General features: G+C 37.4%; 1 protein-coding gene across 2 annotated transcripts; it reads right to left on the bottom strand.

Moving 5' to 3' along the window:
* Positions 1-1,157: 1,157 nt before the first annotated feature.
* Positions 1,158-16,534, bottom strand: hcnl1 (hyperpolarization activated cyclic nucleotide-gated potassium channel-like 1). 2 transcript variants are annotated; one of them, XM_077194311.1, is made up of 11 exons: positions 16,353-16,534; positions 15,491-15,686; positions 15,274-15,375; positions 15,044-15,181; positions 14,070-14,231; positions 13,891-13,984; positions 13,437-13,558; positions 13,186-13,317; positions 12,768-13,002; positions 8,988-9,155; positions 1,158-1,567 (listed from the first exon to the last, which is right to left on the bottom strand). In XM_077194311.1, exons 1-11 carry the CDS (start codon positions 16,412-16,414, stop codon positions 1,518-1,520), a joined length of 1,461 nt encoding a protein of 486 aa, XP_077050426.1. In that variant the 5' UTR covers positions 16,415-16,534; the 3' UTR covers positions 1,158-1,517. The 2 variants fall into 2 exon arrangements, with proteins under 2 accessions (XP_077050426.1, XP_077050427.1); XM_077194312.1 differs by having other exon boundaries at positions 1,264-1,567; positions 13,533-13,558.
* Between the last annotated feature and the right edge of the window lie 1,921 nt (positions 16,535-18,455).

Here is an 18,455-nt window from a genome sequence, read left to right as displayed (position 1 = left end):
CAAACTGCGGTATTAACTCCCGCATCGTGATCGGCATCCGATTATTCTTATATTCAGTCATTTTGAGGTAATTTTTTCCAGGATTATTATTATTATTACGTTCATGATATTTTGCTGCTATATGAAAAAAATAATCAGCAAATCGCGCCGGCGCGTTTGTTGACACCAGAGGATTAACTTTAGCCTAATAAGAAGGAACATAAATTGTGATTAAAAATATATGCTCACTCACATCATGACGCCGCTGCAGTGGTGGAGTTCATGCAGGAAGAGGTATGAGAGCAGCGTTTGGCAGCGCGAGCTGTGTGGAGAAGCCCATTTCCGCCCCATTGCGTTGGAGAAGCAATCCCACGTAAAATGCAGGTTGCACACTGGAGCGATAGGCGAGATTAACTACCTAGGCTACACGAAATAATCTAAATAACTATATAAATGCTATGCTAACTATATGCTAATATATATCCATCCGTTTTCAATACTCGTAATTCCAACTCCTGCCTCGCTACAGTTGTTTTAACGGAACCAGTTGCTTTTATACCAGGGGCTGCCAAAGGCGTGGTGAGCTCGCACCAAGGGCGTGACAGAGTGACGTCAGAGAGTATTCTACGTCAGAGAGTACCCCTACTGCAGGAGCTTTCCGTTTAACCTGAAGAGGGCAGCACTCAGACGTTTTTACACCATATATTTGAAAAGTAAAACACTTTATACCCAAATGTCAAAAAATTTACTCGAATCAATGAACAGCATTTATGACGCTCCATTCTTACAGATAAGTAACTAAAAAAAGTTGTTTTAGTGTTTAGTTACTCTTTAAAGCTTGTAAATCCCTGAGGGGGAAAACTCCCACAGAGAACTTTAATTGGAAAACTGAATGAATTATCTACTGGACATTAATACTCATAGCTTGCTTATCCCAAAAAAATTTTTCATTGCTAACATGGAAAAACATGCCTCATCACACTTTCTCGCTAATACTTTTGATTACGTGTGCAGTGAATTATAATGGAACACCCAGAAGTTTAAATGCGTTAAAGTGTTTTAAATGCTAAATGATAGACAGAAGCTGGAGAGATAATTGAAAAAGCAAATGCAGTTTCATGAATCTTTCTGAAATATAAATGATCACATTTCTTTGGATTAAAGGTCCATAAAAAACGGAAGTGACTATACTTTATTTACAAAGCATGTGAATAAATCATTAAAACCAACCAACACTGTTTAGCGCAAAACAACAACAAAAAAACACATTAAAGTATAGGCTACTCTGAGGAACAAGTTTATTGTCAAAATTATTTTGTATTGTTTTGAAATTAGTTTTAATCCTGCACTGAGCAATCAGTCCTAGCAGACACGAGTCACAGCTGAAAGAAATCAAAGCAGTGTGCTTTTAAATTTAAAAAAGCTTGAGCTAGTTCTACACCTGAAGCTTTTTGAATAAATAATGGGCCTCTCTCACTGTTTGTTCACTTTGAGGTGGCAGATGACGACAAACGTTGATGAGAAAACGGTTTTGCTTGTCAGGCAAGCATTTCTATCCCCTCCGAGCGGTCCTGTGTCACGCTTCCTCCTACAGAAATGAGGAAGACAACAAATTAGTGCACTGAGTAAATACCACACATGTGGTCATAATGATCTTATAATTGTAAGGGCCCTTCTTGGGATTGACCATCTGATCATGGGTAAATAGTGGCTTTAATATACTGTCATGCTGCTTTTTTGCGCAAGGTAAAAAATAAAGTCAGTGGTAATATTGTGAGCAGACTCAGTTGTCCATCTCAAGGTCTTAAAGGAATATTCCGGATTCAGAACAAGCAAGCTAAGACACATTGTTGAGTTCCACAAAAAAATAATTTCAGCCTGTCACCTGCAAATTTAAGAAAAAGAATAGAAGTGGTGGGGGATACAATTGAAGTAAATGGGGTAAATTTTTGTGAGGCAAAAATTGTGAGGCTTATCATTTTATAAAAGCACTTACATACATTTCTCTGTTGTTAATTATTTATGCATTATTTGAGCTGTTTGTTTTTTTTACGGTCATTTAGGGTTTTAGGTGTTATGTTATGTAAAATTTGATTTACCTTTACACAGAAATGGTTAGTAAGCATTTTTTTACACTAAAATCATGTCAACATGCATATTGTTAACATCTTATGGCTTTACTATTGAAAAAATTGTTTTTTTAACTTTTATGGATGGTCCCAATTCAATTCCATTGCAAGTACCTCACTATAACCCATAAAAGGAGGGACAAGTCATAATCATTATGGCTCAAGACTGAGCTTAACGTACACTGACTGAATCCAGAATATTTCTTTAAACAACCTCAATTTGTGTCCTTGAAAACTGTCTTGCTGTCAGATGTACCAGTAATCTATTACAACCAAGAGCATAAAGCAAGAGCTTGTGCAGTGGGGATGTACGGTTATACATGCCTTCGGTCCCCAAGGCAGCGAAAATGGGGGCAAACCTGCCTTCATGTTTGTTCTCTAATCTACAAGCGTATGAGCCTTTGGGATGGATGGTCATGATGGTCCTAATCAGCTGCAGGAGGAACGCCGTGGAATAATGATCACCCACAAAGATTCCCTGATAAATCAATGTTGATTAGGCAGAGGGAGAGCAATCTAATTGTGTGCACGGGGTTTAAAGCAACACTATGTCGTTTTTCAACCTTCATTATATATTTCCAAGACCCTTGAGATGGTACATCTACTTACAATAGGTTGAATGACAGTCTGCCGTAGCCTGACAGTGTCTGTATCGCTTTTACTGGCACTATGTAACTTCAGGTTTCGGGTAGGAACCCGAGCACAAAAAAAACTACAAAATTCGACTGCTTTACGGCATACGTCACCCCCACCACCCCAATTTCTTCAAATTCTGACGTGAGAGCCCAACTAGCGTTTGATACCCGTCTGTTTGTTGTTGTCATGACCGAAGCAACAACTAAAAGGAAGAAGGCAAAGGTTTTGTCAGAGGAGACTAAAAGAAGAAAAAGGCAGAGTGACAAATTAAAAGACCGGACGAGGATCGCTATTGGAGGGAGAGCAAGACCGTTTGAAGACGGTGAGTGTGTGCGTGCGCGCGACCGGCTCTCTCTCTCTATGCTCGTTCTTTCAGTAACATGCACCCTGTCACAAGCGAAGCAGTCAGTCATCTATAAAGTGTTTATACATTTATAAATAAATCAGGGAGTCAGGGAGCTGACTACTGCGCGAAATGTAAAAGACTGAATAACATGGCCTGGCCATGTTACGGAATCTATCTGGTCCTCCATTTATCTTCATGAATCAAGTAATGCTAGTAGAGTAGCGAATTATCAATCTGGTAGCTACACTAACATGCTAGTTTACGATGGTTATAATAAATAATCTTTCAGGATAACTATCCTAATGTCTGCAGGCTGATAATCATGTTTGTTTATTTATTTTTCCGGTGAAAGTGTCTTGCCTCAGGCTATAATGCAAATCGATTTTCAAATTTGCAGATTCATCCATGGTAGCTTGATATTATAATATTGACGATATATGGCTATTACCTACCACACAAACATTGAATTGAATTAGCATATCCGTTATGTAAAACAGTAGACAATAGGCTACTATAATGACGCTGGCTGGTAAACGTGAGCTACGCGATCTTTTGACGTTTGAAAAAAATAAAACCCATGAAATTATATTCATATGACATGCTGAAATATATGCCAATGTACTTGGGATGAAGACATTTCACACGCAACGCTGGCAGTCTGCCCGCGAGAACCCAAGACTGTATCGGCTTGTCAACAAATGCACACGTGTATCGCCTGGTGTAACCATGACAGATTTTACGACAGTAGTAGAAGACAATACTTCCCAACTGTAGGGGGACCCCAGGAGCAAAAACCGCAAAAACGGCATAGTGTTGCTTTAAGGAGTCAAAAAATATGACTGCCAGCGAGGCGATGTTTCTGGGCATCATCATTATGGAGTGCCCTTGGCATTAAAAAGTTTTAAAAAAAACTTTTCTTACAATATCTCAGGCATGGAGTGATGCCTCTGTGTCTCTCTTTGTCCTGCCGGCACTTTCTAACGGCACTCGCTATCTGTGTTTGATTTATGGTGGATGCGATGATAAACATATGCTCCACACACCATGTCAGAGCAGAGGCAGATAAAATGCATGGCTTGGTCGACTGTAAATCAAAAGATAAATTTTCTGCCGTGGCGAAATGACAAATGTAACAGAATTACAGTATAGAGAAGAAAAAAATTAATTTTGGAGATCTCGTGGTGTTAGTAAAAACAAACTGTTCCACTATTGAATGTTTTCTTTGGAAACAGACTTTGAGATGTTTTTTTTGTTGCATAGGATTGAGGCATGCTAATTAGATAAGTCTAATTATTATCTCACCCCATCATTTGAAACCCATTTAACTTTTAACAATGTAAAGTAAATTTCTAACTGTATTTATTAATCTTTGTTGATGTTAGTTTAATTTTTTGTTAATGTTAGTTCACAGTACATTTTGTTACCAAATACAACCTTTGATTTTAATAATGTATTAATAAATGTTGAAAATAATATTAAGTAAGATTAATAAATGCTGTAGAAATATTGTTCATTCTTACCCCTAAAATCCACTGGATCCGTCTACGGCGCGGAACGTCAGCGATGTACTCTGTGCTGCTTGACGCGGCAAGCGGCGAAAATAGACCTGCTACCTATTCTCTGCGGAGCGACGCTTCTGAGACGCGCTGCGTCCGCAGCTGGTGGACTTAAGAGCATTGACTATAATGGCCGCGATTAGCTCCGGCATTCCCGCGACGCTGACGCTCCGTGCCGTAGTCGGATCCAGTGGATTTTAGGGGTTAGTATACTAGGTAGTTAACTAATGTTAACTAATTAACCATATTGTAAAGTGTTACCTATTTGTATTTTTAAGTAATTTTAAAGGCTGTTGTTCACTTGGATCTATTTTTATTACCACAATTTTTTATCCGATTACTCAATTAATCGATGGAATAATCAGTAGAATAGCCGATTACCAAAATAATCGATAGCTACAGCCCTAATTGCTGAAAACACAAATCCTACTTAGCAGTCAGATGTCCATAAGAACAAAGGCACAGATGTCTCAACTTGCCATATTTGCTGCTAAAACTATTTTTCTAGAGGTGTGTTTTTTAAAACTTGAACTTCTTTTAACTTGAGCACCACATGTGTTATGCATGAGTTGCTGCAAAAGAAGCGCAATGGTCAAACATGTCTGTTTACATAGAAAAACAATGGAAAAACAGTGCAATGGAGTGCAAAAAACGCATTCTCTGTGAAAATGAACTAGACGCACCCAACTGCTGCGTCCCTTGTGAAACGGCCTTAACACTCGCCATTCTGCGTTGGGACATTTATATGTGCACCGAAACAGGGGATTGTGGCTTTGAAATCCAGCACTAACCTTTAATTATTTACATGCGTGCAGATTGTGTTATAAGTACCTCAGCTCCGTTCACAGTAAATGCTGCTCCACACATGCTCAGTCTCTACATGTGCGGGGACACAAAACCTCTGGCGTGCGTTTCATAGTTGCACTTAATTCATCATTTATATGCGTGTCAGCGTCTCGGGTTTCTCAAACTCCATCTCTGGTTGTCAATATGAAGATATTTCATAAAAAATAAATTAAAAACTTTACAAAACTTTGAAGCTATTTATAACTATTTTTTTCATTATGATAATAATTAATTCTACATTTACAATAAACTACCAGGTGTCAGCTTTCAAATTAGATCATACTTGTGCTTTTAGTACAAAGGGTTCATGAACTGTATCTGTTTTAGTTTGGGTATGCCATTTCTGGGGATTTTCCAAAAGTGGGGTTGCTGCTTAACAGGTTAACTGACTAGAGGCCCACAGAGAAGGAAATGAATAGTTGAAATAAAGTTGTTATTTTTGTTTGTTTTTGCGCACAAAAAGTATTCTCGTCGCTTGATAAACTTAAGATTGAGCCACTGTAGTCCAGCTCTCAAAAATATCTTAATTCGTGTTCGGAAGATGAACGAAGGTCTTACGAGGTTAGAACAACATGGGGGTGAGTAATTACTGTCAGAATTTTCATTTGTGGGTGAACTATCCTTTTAAAAATAAATAGAAAGCTTGAAATGTCTACTTTTAAACAAAATTCAAAGCGAAATGATACAATTTTAGGCTACAGTAGCCTAGTCAGGTAAGGTCAGGTTTGCCGATGTGCGTTTTATATAGGCTTTTTTTTCTTCTTTTTTTTGTCTGCGTGCCAATAGGAACTCTTGGGATACAACATAGCCAATAGGCTATACTAGGGGCTTTAGCCTTTAAATGTCTTTGCTGCATTGGATCAGTCTCCTTTCTAGAACAGCCAAGAGCTTTCTTGAGCAGGCAAGAGCACCTTGCATCGCCCATAGACCTTAAAACAATCAGCAGAGGGCGGGCGGGTGCGGCTTTGATCATTGGGCATAACCGTTGGAGCGAATGGATGATGAGTTTTGTGATGTGATTGTGGATGAAACAATAGCCCCTCCGCGCATCTCCAACACGAATGCAATGTTATTATGTGTCATGGAACATTGCGCTCCCCAACTCGTGAAAGATCGGATTTGCTCCATCTTTTGATGATAAGTTTTGTTAAGGAAACCTTGAATCCATGTAAGACACAATGTCATTAGACATAATCCATGTCATCAGAATCAATGAATCCATGTCATTAGACACAACGTGCACAAATGTGCAGGCCAATTTTTTTTTTGCGGCGATGGCGGTGACGAGCTCAGACCTGCGGTTGGATTCACGTGACCGCGGTATTGCGGTAACCGTCCCAGCCCTATTTTACACGTCACATTTTTGTATCGGTACGGCTCACTTGGAACCTCAAACGACGTGGTACTATTTAAGCGAACCGTACCAAGCCGTACCATGCAATGGAAAAGCGCCATTAGTTTTGTCGTGTCTTGGAAGATATTAATTTGTGGGAATGTCATATTAACTCATGGGAACGGGGTAAGTCGTGGCCACAAAATCATTTTGTCGAGTTAACGACATACTTATGTTGTGGCCTCGAGATCCTATGTTGAGAGAACAACATTTTTTTCATGACCACAAGTTAAATGCGTAAACAACCTGTGCAACCATAATAATAAATAAATAGATAAATAAATGTGACGTGAGTGGAAGGGCGGCCCCGGGGCAGTGTGTGTGTGAGCGGGGGGCAGTGTGTGTGTGTGTGTGTGTGTGAGCGGGAGGCAAAGCGGCAGAGAGATGCGGCAGAGTTGTGAAATTGCAGGCGCGGCTCGAAATGGTTATTTCAAATAGCGTGGCATATTTTAAACTAATCGCTTAACCGGTTTCAACCGGCTAATGAGGCTCGGTGGTCGGTCACGAACATTTTTAGTTTTCGCCATCCCTATGTACGAGTAGCCTAAATTAATCCACACAATTATAAAATCAAATCAATCATTTTAAAACTTTCTCCAAGACGCAATTTCACAAACCGCGTGAGTGTTCAGCGGTGCTGCTTCTTCTCTCTCTGTCTCTAAAAATGGGTTGGACAAGGCAAGCATTTAGGAGTCGGGACCTGATGGAATTGTTACTTCCACAATCAGGCCAGCATTGCATCATAACTAAAGTTGATAATTTTCAACTCTTTTTAAGTCTTATCAGTTTAAACATTCAAGCTGAGAGAATTTATGGCTTCGGGAGGGGCGGATGTGTGCGTGTCATTCAGAACACAAGACAAAATAAGAGTGTTCTTGCACAGAACATGGCAAAATAATCGTTTTCACTCGATTGTACTATTTTGGTGATGGTTGGGAGCCAAAATCGAAATCGAAATTCGATTAATTGCACAGCCCTAGTGTCATGGCCACCAGAGCCGGCCCGAGCCTTTTGGGGGCCCTAAGCAGAATTTGATTTGGGGGCCCCCTCCCACTACGCGAAGTCACCTGTGCTTGACACAAATGTCACGCAATAATGATACATTATAAATGAATACAGTGAGGTTATGTATTAATACAAAATAAATAAAAAATAGATGCCTACTTAAATAAAAAAGTTGAAACTTTTACTTTACTCTTTTACTAACTCTTTGAAACTTCTTAAAACAAAGTGTCTCAAAACGTATATAAAATAAATTATTTGTAAAACATAATGACAAAAGTGAGACATCAGAAACATAATAAGAACAAGGGTTCAACAATGACAATTATTGTTGAAAACTGTAAAAAATATTATTATTATTTCTCTACTGTCTCAATACAGTGTAACTGTCCTCAAAATCTTTTTTATTATTATTATTGTAACAGACTTTGTTGGATTGTACATGACAGAATCCAACAAAGTCTGTTACTATAATACGGGTAATGTACTGGGGCTCGTTGTATGTGTGTATGCAATCTATTTTTCCCCTCGGGGCTTGCCGTAGATAGGAATGGGTCGTGCGCACTTGGTACTGGAGTGTCGCAGGTTTTTGGAGTTAGTGATCTGATGTGTGGTATAATAAAGTGGAGAAGAGTTCAAACTGCTATGTTTATTATTTATTCAAACTGCTAACCTTACACCTAGAAGGTTAAGTTCCCCTGCGGCTATTTTCTCCAACTTAAACCAATACCCTAACTATGCGCAGTTGCGCACGAATTGTCTATGCACTCGCGAGGTGACTAGGTTATGCGCATGACTTAAATGCTGGCAGACACAGCAGCAGTTGTTGGCAGGTATATTGATCATGAAATCAGAATTTTCTTGTCTTGAATTATTCATTCATATTCATTCATTCATTTATGTCACTTGTTCAAGTCATCAAAAAAAAAAAAAAAAATTTAAACTCGATTGGGGGGCAGCCACTTAGTTCGCTAAGCCGCTTAGCAGCCGCTTAGTTCGCTTATGCCTCGGGCCGGCCCTGATGGCCACGACAAAACTAAGTGAACCAAACATGTCCCCTCCCGATGACCGTACAAAGCAAACCATAATGCAAGACTTACTTTCTAGATCCATTTTAAGAGGTTCAGCTGCTCCCCTCAGTTCGTTCACAACATGTGGGAACTCTTCCTCAATCTTCTGAAACTCTTGTAAAGACAGGGTGAAAAGGCTGCAGGTAGTCAGAGCTGAAACTGTGGCCAACTGCCTTCCACCAAACAGGAAGCTGATCTCTGCAGAAACACAAAACTTCTTAAAATGGTGATTATGAGGCTGGTTGTTTAAAACACATTGGAGTTTCACAGCAAATATTATCTGACTGACCATCTGATCAATACTGCACACAAAACTGTGAAAACATTTTCTTGATCTGGCAAGCTCTGTAATCTAATTTTGAGCATTTTTGATTATGAAACTGTGTGAAACACTGTTCTCACGCTCTCACACCACACGTCTGTTTTCTCATGCAGTGAAAAAGATTGCAAAGTAAAGAGGACACTGACAACGTGGTGACAGACAAGAGGTTCCTTTTGATATGAAACAAAAGCAGCTTTTCCACCGTCAAACTTTTTCCGTGACTTTCTATAGGAGGAACACATTGCGTTCATATTCTGGGTTCATCTGCACATGGTTTCTTAATAAGATATGTACTACATACATTAAGCCACGTAAAAGTGCCTTTTAAGCGTTTTAAAAACACCTTTCACGTTAAGCGTTTTAGAATGTCCCGAAGAAAAAAACTACTCGTTAACGTTGGCCTGCAGAAGTGCGATCATGGTTTTCCTTATGCTAAATCCAGCCTTGGAGAATATCCTTTCTGATGGTGTGCATCCAAACTTTAGATTTTCTTATCCCAGACATGTTTAAAGATTTAAATCCCTGCCGCCAAAACGCTCCTCTCTCGGTCAGTTAATTTAATTACCACCAGTTGCGTAAGTTGCGCTTTAGACGCAAGTGGAGTACCAGATCAGGGGCCTCATTTATAAAACTTTGCGTAGGATTTGCGTCAGAAGTGGCGTACGGATGAAACATAGGACGTGCGTACGCACAGAAATATTCGGATTTATAAAACCGTGCGCACGCACATCCTACGCATTTTTCCCTTAATAAATCACAATCAATTCTAAATGTAGCGCAGCTTTTGCGGCTTCATGTCACACCCATAGTTGCCCATAAATAGTCCATGAAACGCCCACAAGTTAATATTCATCGATTGCGAAATCATTGCAAACACAGAGAGGAAATCAAAAAAACGTAACTTCACTTAATGTGAAGTAGAAGTTATTGTTGGCGAGGTGGAAAAGATGAGAAAAATGTTGTTTGGAGGGCACAGTGTGGGCATTACTAATGCCAAAAAGCCACTTGAGTGGCAAAAGGTTGCAGACGCCGTAAATGCTGTAGCCTCACAACCTCGGACTGTGGCCGAAATAAAAAAGAAATGGTCGGACATTTGCCTCATTTGCCAGCAAGTTTTCTTGCCATCTGAAGATGCGTTCACTCCGAATCCTTCCATTTTCCACATCTTCTAAGAGCGCAAGATCAGCCATTGTGCGTCATTACGCATTGTGACGGGGCATTTTATTTCCATCCATTTAATTGCATCTGACAAGCTACAGATGTCGGTTATAATCTACTTGGAAATGGGAAATAGTTAAGCGCAAATGTAATTTCTAGCAGCTTTCTGAATGGGTGAGACATACGTCATACGTTATTTTATCTACAATAAAACAAACTAAAGGCATATGCATGAATATCATGATTCCGTAGCTGATGAAGACATTTTTACTATGAAAACAACTTTCCCCAGTGGACAAATAGTGGACAAATCTATCTATCTATCTATCTATCTATCTATCTGACTGACTATCTAATTGCATCTATATCTTATCCGCCAGACGGACACATTGGCGAGAATATCAGTTTTGTACATTATTTCGTTCTGTTTACCATCTTATTTATGAGGATGAATTGTATAACATGCCAATATTATTGCAGAACATATTTCACTTTTCTTTTTGCAAATATGTGTTAATTTGCATTTCTGTTGCAGATCGATCAAACGGGTGTTCGTGTAGGCTGTTAATTGTAAGACTTTGTGAAGTCTTCGTGTTATTTATGAGAGTATTGCCATTTATTTTACACAACGGTCTACAGTTTCACACACTTTCACGTGTTTCTTCCATCTGCCGACGGTGTCGCCATTTCTCATTTCACCCGTTTTTGTGCGTACTCCTGGGTCAGAGCTTGCGTGAAGGACCGCACATTTTACCGTCAAGTTTGCTTTTTATAAATACCAATTATTGCGTAGAGAGCGGCGTACGCCTTCTTTCGTGCGTACGCAACGTTTATAAATGAGGCCCCTGATCTTTTAGAATCTGTGCTTGATTTTAGAGTTCTGTTGCTTCTGTGATTGACTCTCTACCTTCAAATAAATTTTTTTTTCAATTATTCTTTAAAAAGGTTGCTTAAAATAAACATAAAACATGTTGTGAGCTTATTGGGAACAGGGGTGTGCTTAAAGGGTACAAAATGTATCCATTAAGCACAGCCAGACTTTTTATATTTAATGATGTACATCTTAATTGAAATACTTTTGTCATTTAAAATAAAATGAAATATTATAGTGTGAGAGATTAATATTTTATTTTAAAATAACTTCTTGTACTAAAACCAATATCTTGTGCACTAAAAAATGTCTCAATCTAGATTTTGGTGAGCTTAATAGGTACGTTTACCCTATATATATATTAGGGCCGGGACTTTAATGCGTTAATTAAGATTAATTAATTACAGACTCTTAACGTGGTAATTAAGATTAAACGCATTAAACATTTTTCCACAGGAACGTTTCTCACAGGATGAGTTTCGGCGGACCGATTATACTGGAGCACCAACTAGCGTTCATGACTTCAGACAACAACAAACCACAGTGAACATGAACGAAGAAGCCGACGAGACCGCTTTGGTTGGCCCCGTGGTTGGAAGCGTCGATAAGAGCATGGTTGTGTGCAAGTTATGCAACAAGGAATTTGCGTATCACCGCAGCATATCGGCCCTAAAGTATCACCTCAACGCAAAACATAGAGCAGCTAGCGTGGACCTATAGGCTACCCGAATTTCTGAAATGTACTATATTTCTAAATATGCTATTGCTACACTTAATGGCAAAAATTGCACTGGTCTGCTGGATTTGGTTGAACAAAAATAAACAATATTTTGTTGCTTAAGCTTTTGTATTCAGTCATTATTCAATGGTATACTAAAAATCCATGTGAAAAAAATTACTTCTCACTGTTCTCAGGTCAAATATTTATGCAATTAAAATGCGATTAATTTCGATTAATTAATTACAAAGCCTCTAATTAATTAGATTATTTTTTTTAATCGAGTCCCGGCCCATATATATATATATATATATATATATATATATAAAATCAGGCACCTGAGACTACTATATGCGAAATGTTATACATTTTTTTGCCCTGCTCTTTATATAAGGTTGGATATATTATAAGCATGTCCAACTTTATTCGCATTCATAAAGTATCAACTCAATGTATATAGCAAATCTCAACTCCTTGATTGATTGTATTGTTGCAAAATGTAAACTATATTATCGCCCAGCTCTAAACTGAGAAATGTGAGGAATGGACTGTAAGGAATGAAGAAATTAAGATATAAACATTAACATGATTTTCTGTAAAGCTGCTTTGAAACAATGTGTATTTGAAAAGCGCTAAATTTGACTTGACTTGGACTGCAATGTGGACCAGATTTTATGCCATTACTCCACCTGAGACTACTTCTTAACTGAATCACACAACAGTAAGTTTATTATACATCACCTCCAAAGTGATCTCCATCACACAGCTCCCTTTGGAAAGCCTCGTTCTTCACAAGCACCCGTCCATTGTCAATGAAGAACATATTGACAGGTTGAGCATTCTGATGAATGATGATGTCACCTGCATTGAATAACTCAATGTCCAACTTTATCAAGATGGCTTCGGTGAATTCTTTGTTAAGTGTCATAAACATCTCATTCTTCATTAGGTTGGAGCAAATTTTTGCCATAATATCCTTTGAAAAAGAAAACATAGCACTATTAAAAATTATTTATATAAAAAAATACTGTTCGAGTCAAATGATTTGTGTTTCGTGTTTGAATGAATGTTTGAACAGCAGAAAAACTTACTGTGTCTATATTTTAGGTTATTGTAACTTATTGTGTCTATAGTTAATATTTATGAATCAATTAGAAACCTTTCTGAGCTCTATTGACACGACGTCAAGGATGTTCTTCTTATCCCACTGCCACTTGCACTGGGCAGTGATACGTTCGCGAACCACTCTGGGCAGCTTTTGGATCATTGTGGAGGATTGTAGCTGGTTTATCTGAAATATTTATACATCATGGTATAATATCATCAGATTTATTTGTTGAATAAACAAACTTAACAAATACAAACAATAAACAAACAGCTTTAATTTTAACTCTTAAAATTCACCTTTACCTTGTATACATTGCCAGTCGCAGACATGCTCCCAAATGCTGTGATCACGCAAGAAATAAATGCTAAACACATTATATATCCAATCACCATACTTACAATAGCTAACCACCGTTCATCCACACCTAAAAAAAACAAAAAGGAATCACTTCACTTCAATGTAAACTACAATGCAAAACCTTATGCCACAATGCTAGGGTGCCATGGCATGGCTAAGCTATTGCCTTTTTTTTTCACCTGGCAGATGGAAATCATATGTCTGATCACTTGAAAGTAACAGCACATCATAGATTAATTACTTTTTTGTCATAGGCTTAAAAAAAAAATCCCAAATTCACATCAGAAGTGATGCTGGCCTTAGCAAACGGAGAAATTTTTCTGCACCAAAGACTGATTATCAGATTGATTATCATTTCTCAGAAAATAATTAATGTTGAAAGAATGTTATGCGGCATACGTGTTGGTGAGTCAATTGATTCAGTTGATCTCCAGACCATTAGAGAGAAAGCTCTGAAGGAAGCATAGGAGTATTTTTCCCCGATCGAGGTATTCTGCAAAATGTAACAGAAAAAAAGGAAGACACGTTGAACACATGTCAAACAAATGCCTGCATAAGCAATAAAAAATGAGACATACCTCAATTTTCTCTTTTACAACCCAGCTGTCTTGGGGAAACTCTTCCATTACAGATACGAAGTACTGAACGCAAGCGTTCCAGTGCCAAATGAGGACCATCATCAGGAAAACGAAGACAACCCTGAATAACTTCTTGACTTCTTCAAGCTGTACATCAGACACCTAAAATGATAGATAACTAAACATAAAGTATCCATAGAACAGTATACAAAATACAACCAAAAATGTCCTGTTGCTAGCTGGTTTATTGTGTTATGACAGAGGAAAAATGTGAGAAAATACTACAAAAATGATCTAAAAAATCCTTTCATATTATTAAAAAATATATATATTATTTTATACTATTTTAGGCTGCTTGGGCTTTATATTAAGAGTTGCTATATTAATTTAAATTTTTGTAACACAAAAGATGATATTTTGTAGAATGTTGGTCACCAGACAGTTGACGCCACCCATTGAGATCCATAGTAGGAAAAAAATACTATGGAATTCAATAAGAGTTGCCAACTGTCTGGTTACCAACATTCTTTAAAATATCTTCTTTTCTGTTCAACAGAAAAAAGAAACTCATACAGGTTTGGAACAACATTAGTGTGAGTAAATTATGACAAAGTTTTCCTTTTTGGGTGAACTATCCCTTTAAATGATCAGATCATAGATGGTTTTCTGAAAAACTAGTGCAATGTAGACTACAAGTCCTTTGTATAACTTTTAATATGACAGCCAATATTGGAGCCTTTATTCTTATGCATTTGTCAAATCAAGCTTTTAAACAATGTAAAGTGCTACTGTACAAAAATAATAGCTTCAATCCCAAATGTGATCATTTGGAAGTTCCTTTTAAAGTCCCCCACCCCGTGAGCAAGCCAAAGGTGACTGTGGCAATGAAAGATCTCCTCTGGCTGTACAGTGTGAACATATTGCTATTGATAATTTCTTGCATAAACATGAGGGTGAGTTGTGCTGAAACTTACACTTTCCAATTCAAAGCAGAATCTCAGAAGCTTTGGTACACGGAGTAAACGGATCAAACTGAGAATCCTCACAAACATGAGTATCCGCACCATCTTCGAAGCCATCAGTGAAGTAGTGTCAGCGTGATAAAAATTCTCCTGTGGGGAATTGGTTGTACTGTAAGAAGTATCTCTACAATTTGATCAGTGTGACTGTGAGTGATATTAACTGATGAATACAATTTAATTACCACGACAATAATGATAATGTCGACTGGAAATGCAGCCACCACATCAGGAACAAACCAAGACCTGAAATACTCCTTTCTTATTATTTTCGGATCAAGGATGGCCTAGACAGAAACAGGAATGCATTGTATCAATTTTTAACCATATTTTAGAAAGGTAAAGCCATAATAAATAATTAATATTACACTATAGTACAAGACAATGAAGGAATGTTCATACCTGACCGTCTTCATTGAAAATGCCCATTCGAAAATTAAGGCCAACATCAACACAAAACATGAGGTCTGAGAGTACATTGAAAGCCACCCAGCATTTGTGGACACTACCATGCATTTCATCAGAAAATGCTATGTCCAGAGGAATTGTTATAAGGTTCACAAATGTTAAGACCACCATATACACAAGATAGTAGTGCCTAAAAGACAGAAAAAGGCCAATTTTAACATTTCACTGTGATGGCATTAATGGCACATTCACAGACACAAAAGGACATCCTCATGACAACATATTTATTTATTTAAATAAATAGAGATAATGCCACAGAAGACTTTATACCTTGAATTACCATGCAAAAAACGTTATGTATTAATTTCAATTGCAAGTGTAACGTTAACCTTTTTAATTGTACCATTAAATTTTCTATTACTTGTTTTTATTTAAATTTAATCGCGTGTATATTAAATGTGAATGTGAAATGTGTATTTAAATTGTTTTTGATTTTATTAAGACTAGTGCAAAAGTGCCCGTGGAGAATCAGTTTTTGTGTGTGTTTTTAGTAACTTAATTGTTGGTTTGGTGTGTTTGAGTGCTCATTGTTACAATTAAACAGCAAAAGTTCAGTGACATTTGTATTTTGTGCATGGTAGAAAGCAAATAGTGATACTGACATAATGACACAATAAATATGGAAAATTGAACTACACGATTCAGGGAGCAGGCTACACCGTGAACTCCGAGAAAACGCTACGCTTGAGCAAACAGTTTGTGAATAGGCTACAACAAATGATGGCCGTGAATAAAATATAATATTCACAAGTAAACATGAATGAGGCTAGTAAGTCTGTGTTAACGTTAACGTTACCTGAAGTGACTCCGTGGGTTCATGACCCAGCGCCGGTAGACCTCGTTCCCTTCAACACTCATCGCGACTGAGCAACTGGTAAAAAGCAGACCGCTGATACGGTTACATGTAACTGTTATCTGTTATTTCTATTTGAATTTTAGAATGATGCCATTGCAAAACGGCGCGTAACAGTCGATCAGCGATGGGAAGGTACACTTTTTTTTAAACTTCGTTCGCTCACTGAATTGGTTTTATTGGACTGATTGATTTTTTTGCTGTATATTAAGAAATTATCCTGAAATTGTAAGACATTTTCGAGGACTCATTTAACATTTAAATAATAGAGGGTTTTCACTATACGTCATCAATCCGGAAGTCGGCCATTTTAGAGGCACTGAACATAAACCACTGAACGGACCTGCATATTTGGCTGATTATTGCTGCTGAAAAATTGTCGTGTTTTAGTCTGTACTAATCAGTCGCACCGGGAAAAAACTTTTCGAGTTCTATAGACTTCCAAAAGTTAAAGAGAAGAGTGCAAAAAACGGATGAAAGAAGTAGACGGTGGACCGAACGCGTTTTTCGTGTTGATGATCGATCTCCATCGATAGAGTATACGCTTCTTTTATGTACGATATTAAGTCATTGTATGTAGTCAAATAAAATTTGTTGGCAATTCTGTTTTGACCATATATTTTCACAAACGTATGTTTTGATTGTCAATCTTCTTAGGCAAATCGCGAGACAGCTCTAGTAGCTGATTAAAAATACTAACCAGTAGCAGAGTTATATAGCAGTAATGTTGTATTGTAGGCCTATATTTATATATCTAACATAAATAAGACACTTTATCTTGGATATGGAGTGTTGGCTGCATGTTACTAGCTGTACATCAATTAACATCATACCTTTTTCACTAACAAGTTGGATCAAGTTTGTACAATGCTCTTTAGAGTGGGTGAATTTAAATACAAAAGCTTTTTTACAATACAAATCCCCCAAAAAGCTGTGGAAAAATATGAAATCACAGAAGGCCACATTCCAGAAGTGCCAATTCATGTTGGCTACCATAGAGAATGCTACATGCAGTACGCTTACAAAATAAATATAGAGAGCCAGCAAGAAGAAATAAGACAGTACAGGAAGTTGAAGGTTTGTAAGGCAGCTTTTTAGTGGTTAAGTGTAGTTGTTTGACCTCATACGTTTGGATAAATCATGGTATAAATGCTTAGAATCCTTTTTAACCCCAAACGTAAATTATTGATATTTATGTCTCAGAAATAGTGAAAAAACATACATAATAATTATATAATGTAATAACATATATATTAAGTTAATTATTATATATTTATTCTTATAAAAGTTGAATATGTATTATCTTAGCATGACTATCTTTATAACTTAATGACAATTCAACTATTTTGGTCAAGCAGGCTTTAGTAGTAATATATATAATGGTAGAACATTTAACATATCATATTAACAACAATAAATAGATCCCCCTGAAACTATGCACATAAAAAATAAACCCTGCCAGGCCAGACCATGAATGTATTAAGAGAAAGGCCAGACATAGCCCTGTGTCTTAATTGGCATTTTAGTCAAGGTAAACTAGTAAAAGGGTTCTATAGACACAGCAACATCTAGTAGACACATTTTTCAACATATAGCGACTGAAAATGTGCTCCAATCAGATAAGCAAAACATTAAAAGGGTTTTAATAGAACCGTGAAAAACGAAGGGCATTTTCATTGTTTTAGCAGAATAGATGTGTCAGGGCTTAGTCAGGTCAGGTCAGGAAGATGTCTCACAGCAGAGTTGAGGATCTGGGATTACCTGGAGAAACAGATTAGCGGAGTTGTGAACAGTGTAGTAAAATTATTAGTTCCCGCCACAGTCTAATAAATGAGGATTTACATTTATTAGGCTCTTTAAAAAAAGTGTAACTAGATGAGGCTAGGTAAAATGCATACAGTAATCACACCTTGTGTCAATATTTATAATTAAAGCATACCATTCAAGTGGTTATCCAACTTGATAATCATCTTAAATAAGGTAGACATTTTTTGAAAATTTATGTCATGAGTAAGTAATTAATACATTAAACACTTGATGATAAAA

This window comes from Siphateles boraxobius, unplaced genomic scaffold (genome assembly GCF_051911475.1).
Source record: "Siphateles boraxobius isolate OS27281-9 unplaced genomic scaffold, OSU_SipBor_1 11, whole genome shotgun sequence".
NCBI classification, from domain to species: Eukaryota; Metazoa; Chordata; class Actinopteri; order Cypriniformes; family Leuciscidae; genus Siphateles; species Siphateles boraxobius.
This window is presented reverse-complemented; position numbering and strand designations above follow the sequence as displayed.

What these genes read in the sequence shown, in the direction of transcription:
- hcnl1 (XM_077194311.1), bottom strand. Translation starts at nt 16,414, where the DNA reads ATGAGTGTTGAAGGGAACGAGGTCTACCGGCGCTGGGTCATGAACCCA. An exon ending in AACCCACGGAGTCACTTCAG is followed by an intron (nt 15,687 to 16,352) that starts GTAACGTTAACG and finishes TCTGTCTTTTAG; the next exon opens with GCACTACTATCTTGTGTATA. An exon ending in TGTCAATAGAGCTCAGAAAG is followed by an intron (nt 13,003 to 13,185) that starts GTTTCTAATTGA and finishes TCTTTTTCAAAG; the next exon opens with GATATTATGGCAAAAATTTG.